The 16,440-nt window shown below is 46.0% G+C and overlaps 1 protein-coding gene across 1 annotated transcript; it reads left to right on the forward strand.

The window, feature by feature from the left end:
* Positions 1-279: 279 nt before the first annotated feature.
* Positions 280-14,727, forward strand: TCF19 (transcription factor 19). The gene is made up of 3 exons (XM_044268501.1): positions 280-962; positions 4,229-4,796; positions 13,311-14,727. Exons 1-3 carry the CDS (start codon positions 692-694, stop codon positions 13,531-13,533), a joined length of 1,062 nt encoding a protein of 353 aa, XP_044124436.1. The 5' UTR covers positions 280-691; the 3' UTR covers positions 13,534-14,727.
* Positions 14,728-16,440: the final 1,713 nt, after the last annotated feature.

Here is a 16,440-nt window from a genome sequence, read left to right on the forward strand (position 1 = left end):
AGTTTGTTCAAGAGAACGTGTCAGCAAATTTGCAGTGATCAGAAAAAGGGGACGTTGTTACAGCGCGTCTACCAATCGCCGATTGCAGCTGCCATAAGGCAGAGCTTATAACTATTGGGTCTCGATGTGAGAGGCGTGGCGAAAGACACCAATCACCGACGAGGGGATGAAGACAGCTGGCGAGTGGGTGGGGTTACAGGCGGTGGGCGTCTCACACGCTGGGAAAACGCGCCAAATTTCAAAGGCGCGCTTCCTTCTCTTGGCTTTCCCGCCGTTATCCCGGCGCTAGTGAGCAGCGGCGGTGGTGATTCCGTGAGCCTTGTGACGTCACCGTCGGGGATCTCCTCGCCCTACCGTCTCCTCCCTCCCCCTGCTGGGCACAATCTAAGGAGCTGGATTCCTGGAGGGGGTCCCTTTCATAATTTTTCGGGGGGGATTATAGATAGCTGACGTCAGCAGAAGTGGAGGCCACGCCCATTCTGTATTTTTGGGGTACTTTTGCATTAAAGGGGAGTGATAAGCCATCATGCTGTTTTAAGGAATTAGTTTGCCCTTTGTGACCTGGGAACCCCCCATGGTTGTGGGTTGCAGGCGGCCATTTTAGTTGGTTATGATCTTGGGGGTGTAAGGTTAAAGGTCATCGCTATAGCAGGTAATTGCTTGACCCCAGACGGTCGCCAGTATAGCCGCCATGGTGGGTTCACATGTGCAGCCCTGTTTCCAGCTGCTTCGTATGGGTTCCAACCTAGGGGGCGTTCCGACATCCACCTCCCCTAGCGCCCCCTCCCAGGACCTGTATACCTTCTTACCCGACTCCTCGCGATGTGTCTACCGGCTCGGAGCGCGGCCAGACTTGTGTGACGTTCCTCTTCCCGGGAAACCTCAGGTCCACGCGGAGATCCACGCCGAACGAGAAGTCAGCGGAGACTGGCGGGTGACCCTGGAGAGCTGCTCCGACTGCGGTGACTATCTGCCTGTCTGTGTGTCCGTCCTGGTCTCAGTCTGTGTCACTGACGCGTTTCAGGCCGCCCATTCCTCAGGGGCGTACAAGGATCTGGAAGACGAGGACACCTCCCAGTGTCACTTGTACCTTCCTCTCTTAGGTCCTAGTTGGGCCTAGACTGGCGTGCCTGAAGCCTTAAAGGGGTGTTCCATCTGCGACATTGATGGCGTATCACTGGGACCCGCTCCTCTCTCCAGAATGGGACCTCCAAAGTGAACCGAGAGGAGCGGCCGCCATTATGGGAGTTCTGAAAATGGCTGACGGCGGCTCGGCTATTTCCGTCTGTCCCATAATGGTGAATGGAGAGGTGGCTGCGCTCGCTCAGCCATAGCGATGAATAGAGAGCACGCCGCGCATGCGCATTGTGCTCTCCTTCACTTCGGGGGCTCCGTTGTTTTTTAGGCAGGTGCGGGTCCCACCTCTGGGACCCTCTCCTATGTGATGTTGATATGTCAGGATATGCCATCAATGTCCCAGATGAGCCTACCCATTGAAAGGGGTTGTCCAGTTTCAGGACGAAAGCAGATACCATTTGGGGCGTGCCTAAAATATGAAAAAATAGACCATTGCTATCGCTAACGAGCATTACTATGAACTCTCGTTAGCGTTGATCTGTGTGATTCTCGGCCCGTGTAAAGGGCCCTTTGCCTGGCAGGTTCTGCACCGCCGGGCTGCAGTGGTGACGTCATATCCACTACACCTGACTGCTGCAGCCAATCGCTGGCCTCGCGCAATGCACAGATGAGGTCATGGATGGTCATGAGGTCCAGTTATTACTTTAGTTGCCCTCAGTACACAGTCCTGACCTCAGTATCTGAGGAAAGGGATTTAGGAGTAATTATTTCAGAAGACTTAAAGGTGGGAAGACAATGTAATAAAGCGGCACGAAATGCCAGCAGAATGCTTGGGTGTATAGGGAGAGGTATAAGCAGTAGAAAGAGGGAGGCGCTCATGCCGCTGTACAGAGCACTAGTGAGACCTCACTTGGAGTATTGTGTGCAGTACTGGAGGCCATATCTCCAGAAGGATATAGATACTCTAGAGAGAGTTCAGAGAAGAGCTACTAAACTAGTACATGGATTGCAGAATAAAACTTACCAGGAAAGGTTAAAAGACCTTAACATGTATAGCTTGGAAGAAAGAAGAGACAGAGGGGATATGATAGAAACTGCTAAATACATAAAGGGAATCAACTCGGTAAAGGAGGAGAGAATATTTAAAAGAAGAAAAACTACCACAAGAGGACACAGTTTTAAATTAGAGGGGCAAAGGTTTAAAAGCAATATAAGGAAGTATTACTTTACTGAGAGAGTAGTGCAGTGTTTCCCAACCAGTGTGCCTCCAGCTGTTGCAAAACTACAACTCCCAGCATGCCTGGACAGCCTTTGGCTGTGCGGGCATGCTGGGAGTTGTAGTTTTGCAACAGCTGGCGGCACACTGGTTGGGAAACACTGGAGTAGTGGATGCATGGAATAGCCTTCCTGCAGAAGTGGTAGCTGCAAATACAGTGAAGGAGTTTAAGCATGCATGGGATAGGCATAAGGCTATCCTTCATATAAGATAGAGCCAGGGACTATTCATAGGATTCAGATATATTGGGCAGACTAGATGGGCCAAATGGTTCTTATCTGCCGACACATTCTATGTTTCCTCTGAACCCTCTCCAGCTCTGCTATGTCTGCCTTGTTCACAGGAGCCCAGAACTGTACACAGTACTCCATGTGTGGTCTGACTAGCGATTTGGAAAGTGGTAGGACTATGTTCTTATCACGGGCATCTATGCCCCTTTTGATGCAACCCATTATCTTATTGGCCTTGGCAGCAGCTGCCTGACACTGGTTTTTGCAGCTTAGTTTGCTGTTTATTAAAATTCCTAGATCCTTTTCCATGTCAGTGTTACCCAGTGTTTTACCATTTAGTACGTACGGGTGACTTGCATCATTCCTTCCCATGTGCATAACCTTACATTTGTCAGTGTTAAACCTTATCTGTCCAAGCCTCCAAGCTATCCAGATCCCTCTGTAGTAGTATACTGTCCTCTTCAGTGTTAATTACTTTACACAGTTTAGTGTCATCTGCAAAAAATGATACTTTACTATGCAAGCCTTCTACAAGATACTGACCCCTGAGGTACCCCACTAGTGACAGTGACCCAATCTGAGTGTGTACCATTTATGACCACCCTCTATTTTCTATCATTGAGCCAGTTACTTACCCACATACAGACATTTTATCCCAGTCCGAGCATTCTCATTGTATATACTAACCTTTTATGTGGTACAGTGTCAAATGCTTTGGAGAAGTCCAGATATACGACATCCATTGATTCACCGCTGTCAAGTCTAGAACTTACCTCCTCATAGAAACTGATTAAATTAGTTTGAAAATAAGCAAATAACGCCATATCAGCATGGCTTCATGAGGGATCAGTCATGTCAATGAGGTACTCCAAGATAGCATCTCTTAGAAAACCTTCAAACTGTTTACCCACGACAGATGTTAAATTTACCGGCCTATTTCCGGGCTCCGTTTTTGGACCCTTTTTGAATATTGGCACCACATTGGCTATGCGCCAATCCTGTGGAACACTCCCTGTCATTAGAGTCCTTTATACATCAGAAATAAGGGTCTGGCTATGACATTACTTAATTCTCTTAGGATACGGGGGTGTATGCCATCTGGTCCTGGCGATTTGTCTATTTTAATTTTTTTAACATGCTGCTGTACTTCTTCCTGGGTCAGACAGGGCACTTTTAATAGGGAATTTACTTTTACATTCTGCATTTCATCTGGCATATTTTTATTTTTTCTTCGGTGAATACAGTGGAGAAAAAATATTTAACAGCTTTGCTTTCTCCTTATCGCTCTCTGTAACTCCCCCTGATTACTTGTAAAGGGCCGACACCTTCAGCTATATACCTTTTACCATTTATATAACTGAATAATATTTTAGGGTTAGTTTTGCTCTCTTTGGCAATTAATCTCTCGGTCTCTAGTTTGGCTGCTTTTATTTCTTTTTTGCATATTCTATTTTTCTCCGTATAGTTTTTCAGTGCTCCCTCGCTGCCCTCCTGTTTTAAGGATTTTTAAATGCTTTATTTTTTTATTTATTGCTTTCTTTACCGTTCTATTTATGCACATAGTTTTTTTCTTGTTCCTTAACCTGATATGTCTGCAGCGGCTTTGGAGTTTGCACATATACTAACCGCTCTGTTTCTGTCCTAGGTATTTATATTAATGAGGTTCATCTCCAGCGTGGCCAGCGGTTGGAGTTGTCAGACGGAGACCTTCTTCGCTTCCAAGAGGGGCCTCCTTCACCATCCCCCGATACATACTTCCTTTTCCAGCGGGTTCGTGTGCGACCTTTGGATTTCTGCGCCATCACGTCACCGCGCGCTCGGAACTCCTTCCCCGGATTCACTCCCGTAGTCGGAACCCGCAGTTTAGGAGGGGGACGTGGAGCACCTCCTCATTACACGACAGGAGCCACCGTCATCCTCAACTCCATCGGAAGCATCAGCAAGATGAAGCGTGAGAGGATGCACAGCGGGGGACTGATTGGAGGGACTGTGGAACTGGCTAAGCCGCCTACTCCTGACCTGCCGCTGCCGTCTCGTACGGGTCTGGAGAGAAGGAGCAGTCGCAGGAAGGCCCAGCACAAGGTCCTCTGTGAGTTGGAGGAAGATGAGGAAGACAGGCTGGTGGAAGAAGGAAACGGAAAGCGGAAAAGAAAAAGAGGACGGCGGAAGGAAGACGAGAAAAGGGTGGCTGTACAACAGCTGGAGATAGGAAGGTGAGGAGAGAGTCCTGTAATCCAGATGCATTCATAGTTCTGCTGTTTCTTTTCGGAAACTGTCAGTAAGCAGGCACATTGTTGCCTTCTTAGCCAAGGAGGCAGTTTTGTTTTTGTTTTTCCTGGTTACTGTACTCATCACAGCGGGTAAATCAGTCTGCTCACACTCTGTGCAGATGTTTAGCTGGCAAGGCATGCAGGGAGAATTTTGCACTGAAGTTTGCGCTTTTGTGAATGCAGCTCTGAACTGTGATTCACGATACAAGCAAGTAATGGATTTAAAGGGGTTTTGTCACTTCAGCAAATAGCATTTATTATGTAGAGGAAGTTAATACAAGGCACTTACTAATGTATTGTGATTGTCCATATTGCCTCCTTTGCTGGCTGGATTTATTTTTCCATCACATTATACACTGCACGTTTCCATGGTTATGACCACCCTGCAATCCATCAGCGGTGGTCGTGCTTGTAGCCTATAGGAAAAAGTGCTGGCCTTTCTGGTGGCCGGGACCGTGGCAGCTCTTAAGATGGTGCTTTTTCCTATTATGTGCAAGCACAACCACCACAGAGGAATTGTACAGTGGTCGCAACCATGGAAACGAGCAGTGTTTAATGTGATGGAAGAATAAATCCAGCCAGCAAAGTAGGCAATATGGACAATCACAATACATTAGGATTTTTTTTTTTTTTAACTGGCTACTTAAAATCCTTATACTTCGATATATCAATATATAATGCTCTTACTCATTTTCGTTCAGTAGTTTCTTAAAAAAACAGACTTTTATAATATGTAAATTACCTCTCTACCTGCAAGTAGGGCGGCTACTTGCTGGTAACAGCCGCATCCTTCTTTCATAAAGACGCCCCTTCCTCCTGTTGATTGGGACGAAAACAGTGGGGTTGCGTAAAAAACGCTAGAAAGGACCACAAAGAGGCGCCAAGATCCCTAGTATCTAGGGTTGTGATGGTATATACCCAAAAGGTGTTAGATACACATAAGTAGGGTGACAGTACTTTTACTCTCACCAATTTATTTGTTAAGATTCTCACGGTCAACTCGTATATGGTGTGCAAATAGCAAATGTAGTATTAGGTAAATACAAATATAAAACCTTTGACAAATATAAAATCTAGATATAAAATCTAGATATAAAATCAAGATATAAAATCAAGATATAAAATCAAAATTTTAGTGACTCACTTCACCCAGGAGGGTAATGTGGGATAAAGCACAAGACACCCACATCACACCTCCTGCGCCTGGATCGCCAGTAGAGTCTCACGGATGAACAATGATCACTCAGGAGTTCTTGTTCATTCTTTATATTCTTTTATTCCAAAGCCAGGGTGGGGGAGTGAGCAGCTCAACGCGTTTCGGGGCCTCTTAGTGGGTCCCCTTCATCAGGAGCATATAAAATGGTAATACAATGTAATGGCGTTTAAATAACAAATAAAACACAGAAAAAAACCGCCAAAAACGGCTTCCCATTACGTCACTTCCGGTACTGTAAGCGCTCCAGGGTGGAACGCACCGGAAGTGATGTCATATTCGTCCTCCAGAATGTCGGCTATACTACCGATAAATCCTGGAGAGACATCACAGTATTTGGGCATGGTAAGGTCCTGTAGGGCCGATGGGGGGCACATACTGGCTGTTCCAGGTTTGTTTTGGGAAGGATCGTGTCCTTTTCTCTATTATGCTCACGGTGGAACGCATCCTGTACTTCCGGTGCGTTCCACCGTGGAGCGCACCCGAAACCGGAAGTGCCTCTCAAGACGGGAGTAACTCTTTTAACAACCGAAGGAAGCGGAGAAAAAGAGGAAAAAAAAGGGGGGGGGGGGTGCCTCGATGTTAGGTTTACACAAATGTGAGAAGTGGATGTTATGGAAAGAGATAAGTAAATAAGTTTATTACTAAAGTGAAGGGGAAAAAAGATCACATGACCAGCTACCTAATCACATGACCGGGGTTACATTTATGTTGATAACAGAATCGGATGTGTATGTTTCTATACATTATTCTGTTAGAGTAATGGGAAAGTGTTTTTAATGTTGTTAACAAGATGATAAAAAGAGAATGATGTTGGTAATATTAATATTTGACAGCATTGATCAGAGTACCATATGATATCTATTGATGATAATTAGTAACAGGGAAAATGATAGTATGCATAATAAATAAGAATAATATAGCATCAAGTGAAGTAAAATGTATTACTAAAAAATATATAATAGATATACTGTGGTTTAATAAATATATGTAAATAAATAAATATATATAAAATCTCCATATATATGTATAGTCGAAAAAATAGAGTAAAAATAGAAGTAATAGAAAAAATTAATAGAAAAAATTGTCCCCTGAAGGGCAGATGCTACGTTGCAAAATATAAAGTATGGCGACGGTACTTCTTTAGTAATTAGAGTATTCTAAGCTTTCATTTAGGCCGAAAGGGGATAGAGTATTTAGTGTAAAAATCCAATACATTTCCTTTCGGCATAGTTGTTGATATGATGAGGCGATAGTTTCTAGAGGAGTAACTGTGAGACCGGTTATGGAACCCTCATGTCGTTCAGAGAAATGCCGTGATACGCTGTGTGTCGGGACTTTTCGTTTAATGTTAGATCTGTGTTCGCACATTCTTTCTCTAAGGGTTTGGGTAGTTCTACCGACATATTTTGAACCACAGGGACATCTGAGGAGATATATGACATTTCTTGTCCCGCAGTTCAGGTCTTGTCTTATTGTCCAGGGGCCCTGGGGACCTCCTGTTTCAATGGCCCTAGTATCGTGTGTGATCATCGCACAACATTTGCATTTTTTCGTGCCACATTTAAAACACCCTTTTCTTATTGGCTGTGGGAAGATGGTTTTCGTGGGGGCTTGAAGTTTGGGACGGGGCGATGATATTTTTGATAGTTTGTGCCCTTCTAAATGTTATGGACGGTGTTTGGGGTAGAATATTTTTAAGGATGGGGTCTTTTAGTAAGATGTTCCAGTGCTTCATCACTATTTTTCTAATATTCTGGTGGTCTCTATTAAACCTGGTAATGGGGTTATATTGATATCCTTTTAGATCAGTAGTTTTTGGGGGTGGTGGTTTCAGTGCTTCCCTTTGGTCTAATTTTAGAACCCTCTGGGTGGATGCTTTAATTAAACTTTTTGGGTAGCCCTTTTCCAAGAAGCGATCCACCCAGAGGGTTCTAAAATTAGACCAAAGGGAAGCACTGAAACCACCACCCCCAAAAACTACTGATCTAAAAGGATATCAATATAACCCCATTACCAGGTTTAATAGAGACCACCAGAATATTAGAAAAATAGTGATGAAGCACTGGAACATCTTACTAAAAGACCCCATCCTTAAAAATATTCTACCCCAAACACCGTCCATAACATTTAGAAGGGCACAAACTATCAAAAATATCATCGCCCCGTCCTGTCCCAAACTTCAAGCCCCCACGAAAACCATCTTCCCACAGCCAATAAGAAAAGGGTGTTTTAAATGTGGCACGAAAAAATGCAAATGTTGTGCGATGATCACACACGATACTAGGGCCATTGAAACAGGAGGTCCCCAGGGCCCCTGGACAATAAGACAAGACCTGAACTGCGGGACAAGAAATGTCATATATCTCCTCAGATGTCCCTGCGGTTTAAAATATGTCGGTAGAACTACCCAAACCCTTAGGGAAAGAATGTGCGAACACAGATCTAACATTAAACGAAAAGTCCCGACACACAGCGTATCACGGCATTTCTCTGAACGACATGAGGGTTCCATAACCGGTCTCACAGTTACTCCTCTAGAAACTATTGCCTCATCATATCAACAACTATGCCGAAAGGAAATGTATTGGATTTTTACACTAAATACTCTATCCCCTTTCGGCCTAAATGAAAGCTTAGAATACTCTAATTACTAAAGAAGTACCGTCGCCATACTTTATATTTTGCAACGTAGCATCTGCCCTTCAGGGGACAATTTTTTCTATTAATTTTTTCTATTACTTCTATTTTTACTCTATTTTTTCGACTATACATATATATGGAGATTTTATATATATTTATTTATTTACATATATTTATTAAACCACAGTATATCTATTATATATTTTTTAGTAATACATTTTACTTCACTTGATGCTATATTATTCTTATTTATTATGCATACTATCATTTTCCCTGTTACTAATTCATCATCAATAGATATCATATGGTACTCTGATCAATGCTGTCAAATATTAATATTACCAACATCATTCTCTTTTTATCATCTTGTTAACAACATTAAAAACACTTTCCCATTACTCTAACAGAATAATGTATAGAAACATACACATCCGATTCTGTTATCAACATAAATGTAACCCCGGTCATGTGATTAGGTAGCTGGTCATGTGATCATTTTATTTTTTATTTTTTTTCCCCTTCACTTTAGTAATAAACCTATTTACATATCTTTTTCCATAACATCCACTTCTCACATTTGTGTAAACCTAACATCGAGGCACCTTCCCCCCCCCCCCTCTTTTTTCCTCTTTTTCTCCGCTTCCTTCGGTTGTTAAAAGAGTTACTCCCGTCTTGAGAGGCACTTCCGGTTTCGGGTGCGCTCCACGGTGGAACGCACCGGAAGTACAGGATGCGTTCCACCGTGAGCATAATAGAGAAAAGGACACGATCCTTCCCAAAACAAACCTGGAACAGCCAGTATGTGCCCCCCATCGGCCCTACAGGACCTTACCATGCCAAATACTGTGATGTCTCTCCAGGATTTATCGGTAGTATAGCCGACATTCTGGAGGACGAATATGACATCACTTCCGGTGCGTTCCACCTTGGAGCGCTTACAGTACCGGAAGTGACGTAATGGGAAGCCGTTTTTGGCGGTTTTTTCTGTGTTTTATTTGTTATTTAAACGCCATTACATTGTATTACCATTTTATATGCTCCTGATGAAGGGGACCCACTAAGAGGCCCCGAAACGCGTTGAGCTGCTCACTCCCCCACCCTGGCTTTGGAATAAAAGAATATAAAGAATGAACAAGAACTCCTGAGTGATCATTGTTCATCCGTGAGACTCTACTGGCGATCCAGGCGCAGGAGGTGTGATGTGGGTGTCTTGTGCTTTATCCCACATTACCCTCCTGGGTGAAGTGAGTCACTAAAATTTTGATTTTATATCTTGATTTTATATCTAGATTTTATATTTGCCAAAGGTTTTATATTTGTATTTACCTAATACTACATTTGCTATTTGCACACCATATACGAGTTGACCGTGAGAATCTTAACAAATAAATTGGTGAGTGTGAAAGTACTGTCACCCTACTTATGTGTATCTAACACCTTTTGGGTATATACCATCACAACCCTAGATACTAGGGATCTTGGCGCCTCTTTGTGGTCCTTTCTAGCGTTTTTTACGCAACCCCACTGTTTTCGTCCTAATCACCCACCCTGAGGGCATCAGGGAGGGTCGACACCATTGGCAGCCTGCCCTCCTTTGTTCTACTAAAATTTTTAATATATACATATACTTGTTCTCCAAAAATTCTGGTACAAACGAACTATACGTACTTTGACCTACCTTTGGCGCCCTGCGAAGTTATCCCTGGACCATCATTCTGAAAGGCCCAGTGACTAACCCTCTTTTTTTCTTTTCCCTGTCTCTGACCTCCTGTTGATTGACAGGGCCAGCGAACATGCTCGTCCTCTGGCTGGCGCAGGCGAACTGAGAGGTGGACGCTCACTCGGCCGCTCCATCCTAGGGTTGGACGATATCAATAATATACCCACGATAACGATATTAAGAAATTTATCGCGATAACGATATATATCGCGATAAATGCCCATTTAGAAGAAAAAAACACTTGGGGCCACAAGGAGACGTTACACTGTATGGGGGCAGCCAGGCAGCCACAAGAAGGCGTTACACTGTATGGGGGCCGCCACAAGGAGACGTTATACTGTATGGGGGCAGCCACAAGGAGACGTTACACTGTATGGGGGCAGCCACAAGGAGACGTTATACTGTATGGGGGCAGCCACAAGGAGACGTTATACTGTATGGGGGCAGCCACAAGGAGACGTTATACTGTATGGGGGCAGCCACAAGGAGACGTTACACTGTATGGGGGCAGCCACAAGGAGACGTTACACTGTATGGGGGCAGCCACAAGGAGACGTTACACTGTATGGGGGCAGCCACAAGGAGACGTTACACTGTATGGGGGCCGCCACAAGAAGGCGTTACACTGTATGGGGGCAGCCACAAGGAGACGTTACACTGTATGGGGGCAGCCACAAGGAGACGTTACACTGTATGGGGGCAGCCACAAGGAGACGTTAATTGTATTAATCATTGGTGGCAGTGGCCACAGGGTCCCCCTCCCATCATTGGTGGCAGTGGGCCCCCCTCCCTCCCCAGTATTAATCATTGGAGGCCACAGGGTCGTCCCCCCATCATTGGTGGCAGTGGGCCCCCACTCCTCCCTCCCCAATATTAATCATTGGAGGCCACAGGGTCGTCCCCCCATCATTGGTGGCAGTGGGCCCCCCCTCCTCCCTCCCCAATATTAATTTTTGGAGGCCACAGGGTCGTCCCCCCATCATTGGTGGCAGTGGGCAGTTCTCCGATCGGTTACCATGGCAGCCAGGAAGCTACTGAAGCCCTGGCTGCTATGGTATGTTAGTAAGCAGCATTATACTCGCGTGCGCCGTGGCCACCGGGCGCTCCTTCTTCTGTCTGTGCGGCGCATTGCTAATGCTTATAGCATTAGCAATGCGCCGCACAGACCTATGAGAAAAAAGAGCGCCCAGCGGCCACGGCACACGTGAGTATAATGCCGCTCACTAACATACCATAGCAGCCAGGGCTTCAGTAGCTTCCTGGCTGCCATGGTAACCGATCGGAGCCCCAGCATTACACTGCTGGGGCTCCGATCGGAACTGCCCACTGCTGCCACCAATGCAGGGACTTAAGAACATTCCCGGCACCCGACCTCTGAGAGGACGCTGTGATCCCCGCGCTGGGATTAATTGCGCAGATCACAGAGTCCTCTCAGAGGTCGGGTGCCGGAAATGCGAGTCACAGTATTCCTTCCCTCCCTCACGCCGGCCAAATGGATAAGAGCGCCGCTGCAAGCGTACAAGGACTCTGTAGATGTGCCGCACGGTTCATGCTGGGGCGGGCGCCGCGGATTTAGAAGCGGGTCAGCGCACATGACCGCTTCTATGACGTCACGAAATACCGCGGTATTTAGGAAACGGCGATATCGCCGTTTTTTTAATACCGCGGTATATCGTGATACCGGTATATCGCCCAACCCTACTCCATCCTCAATGCGCCTGCGCCGATGACATCACATCTACACCCGATGCAGGCGCACTGAGGAAGGAGCGGCGAGCGGCAATCAACATGAGGAGGGGAAGTCTTTATGAAAAGAGGATGCGGCTGCTACCAGCAAGTAGCCGCCCTACTTGCTGGTAGAGAGGTAATTTACATATTATAAAAGTACGTTTTTTTTAAAGAAACTACTGAACAAAAATGAGTAAGAGCACTATATGTTGATATATCGCAGTATAAGGATTTTAAGTAGACCACAAAAAAAAGGACTTTAGTGGGGTGACAGAAGCCCTTTAATTTCTATGGGAGTTCCCAAAATAACTGAGCAAGTCCCATAGAAATCAATGGAGAGTGCAAGAGCGGCCACAGCTAACTTCTATGGGACTACTTGAGATGGCCAAGCCAGCTCTTGGCTGTTTTTGGAAGTCCCATAGAAATGAAAGGCGGACAGCTGGAGCCGTTCTGGAGATATGTGAGGGACCCACACCTACCGTATCTAACATTGGTGGCATACCCTAGCAATATGCCGCCATTGTCTAAGATGAGACAACCACTTAATTAACATACACTTGAAGAGGAGCTATCGCCTCTCGTGACATGTCTGTTTTACTATTTGGGGAGTACTGTCTTTCCTTTGGGAAATCACCTTAATCGGCCATACATTCTCCTCTGGAATTCTGGGAAGAAAGGGATGCAAATGAGCTCTTGACAAGCTCTGCCTGCAGATGTACGGCAGCTATCCTATAAGTCAATGTTAGGCCTTGAGACATGACTTGGATATTAAATAAGCCAGCAACTCATCTGCAGACAGCTGGATTCAGGGTGATTGCCCCTTGTCAGTGCAGAGCAGTGAGTACTGGCTTTACTACTTGTATCCCCCATGTAATTTCTGCTCTGGAGTATATATTTTTATGACTGGTATGATGTGCCATTCCTCTGTTATTCCTACTAAATGTTTATGAATGGATTGCTAACCGTTTGCAATGAAGTCCAGGTGGGTGTTACCAGTTAGGGGGGGGGGGGGGGGGTGTCCCTGCACAGTCTAACACTGGCAGCACTGATTGGATAGTTTCACAGTGTAAGGACACGCCCCTAACTGGTAGCCTATTATTTGACCTCTTATTCTCCGCCGTTCCATGTTCATTTCACTTGATCCCTTCTGCAGGAAGCCTCGTGGTCGTCCAAGAAAGAACCCGGCTCTTCCTCTGGTTGTGTCCCAGACGGTGTCCAGCGCAGAGCCGTGCGCATGGCGATCTTGCCGCCTCCCGCAGGAGGACACAGTCGGCTGGGTGCAATGCGACCGCTGCGATTCCTGGTACCACGTTGTGTGCATTGGACGCAGCCTGACCTCCCTACAAGACACAGACTTCCACTGCGGCTGCACGTGACCAGGCCTGTGAACACTACATTTCCTCGTCCTCTCTTCGTATTTCCATCTTTACCACTTCTCTATGTGCGATGCGAGCTGCGGCCCCTCTTGGCGGTTGCAGATTTCACGTCACTACCTAAGTTTCTTCATTTTTTTTTCTGCATCTTTCGAGGCATTAGACTAAAGGCTGTCAGATCTGTCTACGTGGGTTTTAGCCGTGCACTATAGGGACCTTATTCTACTGAACTGCCAACCCCCTTCGTTATTTAACCCGTGTTCCTGGGCTCAGTCCAGGTAATGATTCTCTTTAGAAATGACCACACCGAATCCATACGAAGCTTCTCATCCTGGACAGATCTGCAACAGACTCTTTTTTTTTATTGGAATTTTCTGGCTTTTTGAGATTGGCAGAAAAAAATAGACTTCTATATATTTTACCACTTGGTAAAGAGATCCCTAAAGTTAAATCTAAGCTGACCATGCATTAAAGCACAGGACTGGACACAGCGAGGCGTCGTATATAAAAACTGGTTGCGGTGGGCGGCCGAGGTCTGGTTGGTTGCAGCGGGAAAATCTGATGCTTGTCTATGCTAGTGGTTTTTTAAAAATTTTTTATGCAGGAGCCATTCTGTCCTATGTAGAGGTTATTTGGGACCAAGCGGGAGTCTGACCTCTTCCAGCATCTCCATTCACCCCCAAATTACTAAGAACGAGTTCACTGAATGGGTATAGAGCAAACAGACGAATATGAGCACTGTTTGACGCTACAATTAATTACATGGTGGTTAAAGGGCTTATCCAAGACTATTAAATGCCCCTCACAATGAATATACTTACCTGGCTCCCCGCTTCTGGTCCCTGCACCGCCGCTGCAGCTTCTCCCCATTAGTTTAACCACTTTAAACTAAGACATGTCTAACGATGTGTCTTTTTCCTTCCTGTGGACGTATGGGTAAGTTCACACAGGACGGAAATGCTGCAGATTTTCTCTGGGTATTTGCTAAAAAAAAAAAACAGCAGCATAAAGTGCATGAGATTTCAACAAATCCCTGTATAATGATGCATCAGGTTGACGCGTGGTCGCATGCACGAGACATCCACGCTGGAGGCCTGCCGGGCAGATGTCGCTGGAGCACCGCAGGATTGCTAAATCGATAATTCTGCTTTTATCCCTGCAACTGGGAAATGTGCAACAAAATCCACACAGTTTGGCCTCATGCACACGGCCGTTGTTGTGATCCGCATCCGAGCCGCATTTTTTTCTCAGCTCGGGTGCAGACCCATTCACTTCAATGGGGCCGCAAAAGATGCGGACAGCACTCCGTGTGCTGTCCGCATCCGTTGCTCCGTTCTGTGGCCGTGCAAAAAAATATATAGCATGTCCTATTCTTGTCCGTTTTGCGGACAAGAATAGGCATTTCTACAATGGGCCTTCCGTTCCGCAAATTGCGGAAGGCACACGGGCGGCTTCCGTTTTTTGTGGATCCACGGTTTGCGGACCGCAAAAAACAGAATGGTCGTGTGCATGAGGCCTTTGGTGCAGATTTTGCTGGAGTTGTTGCAGGAAAGTTTCTCATCTGTGTGAACTTGCCCTGAGTCAGACGGCTTAATCCCTCCTTGACATCGATTGAAATGGCGTTTTTTCTATTTAATTTTTTTATTTCTGAATGACATTTATAGGGGTTGACCCATCTGGGACATTGATGGCATATTGCTAGGATGGGTGTGGGTCCCACATCTGGGACTCGCTGCTATATAGAGAACTGGACCCCTGAAGTGAAGGGGAGAAAACTGTGCATGTGCAGCATACTCTCCATTCAACACTGTAGGAGTTCAGAAAATAGCCGAGCGAGCGCACTCGCCGATTATCAGATGTCCCATAGTTGTGAATAAAGAGCACAACCAGCCACCTCTCCACTCAGCACTATGGGACAGCCAGGCCTCGACTATATTTTTGCACCTGTCATAGCAGTGAGAGGAGGGTGGTCGTGTATGCGCAGCTGCTCCCTGTTCACTTCAGGGGTCCTGTACTGGATATAGGAGCGGGTCCCTAGCGATATGCCTTCAATGTCCCAGATGGGAATACCCCTTTAACACTAAACCAGTGGTGCCCAAAACAAGCATTATATAGAATATGGGAGTCAGGAGCCGAGAAAGAGATCAGAGATGACTCTGAAATGTAGCTGTGGTATTTGTGGGTGAATGGACAGACTGTCTTATGGAATTAGTCCAGACCTTCTTAAAGGGGCATTCCCATCTGAGACAATGAGGGCATATCGCTAGGATAAGCCCCCTATTGTCTGATAGGTGCATGTCCCACCTCTGGGGCCTGCACCCATGCCGAGAACGGAGCGGCTAGAGTGGTGGCCAGAGAACCCGGGGTCCGTCCACTGCCAAGCGCTCTCCCTATACAAGTTGCGCGGCCACCGCTCCCATTCATTTCCATGGGGCCGACGGAGCTTGGCTTTTTTCAGCGGCCCCTATAGAAATGAATAAAGGGTGGCTGTGTATGCACAGTGCGCTCTCCACCACTTTCCCTGCTCTGTTCTCGGTGTAGGTTCAGGTCCCAGCGCTGGGACCTGCACCTATCCGAGAATGGGGGCATACCCTAGCGATATGCCCCCATTGTCTGTGATGGAAAAACCCTTTAAGTCTGTATTACACAGCCTGATGTGCTAGACAGTTGTCAGGAGGAAAGCGTTCCCTCTCGGCAATCGCCTGCTTGCTAGCAGAGGAGACTTCTGCTATTACATGCAGCGATCTCCTCCACAGTATGGGGAGAGCGATTGCTATACTATAGCTCGTCCTCATGCTGTAAAGTGGTTTGTCGGCAGCAGATCGTGATTAGACACCATTACCACTTGCAAAGATTTTCTTAACATGTCAAAAGATTTGATTGCCCGATCTAGCATTTGCTTCTCATCGG

The sequence above is a fragment of the Bufo gargarizans genome, chromosome 9 (assembly GCF_014858855.1).
Source record: "Bufo gargarizans isolate SCDJY-AF-19 chromosome 9, ASM1485885v1, whole genome shotgun sequence".
NCBI classification, from domain to species: domain Eukaryota; kingdom Metazoa; phylum Chordata; class Amphibia; order Anura; family Bufonidae; genus Bufo; species Bufo gargarizans.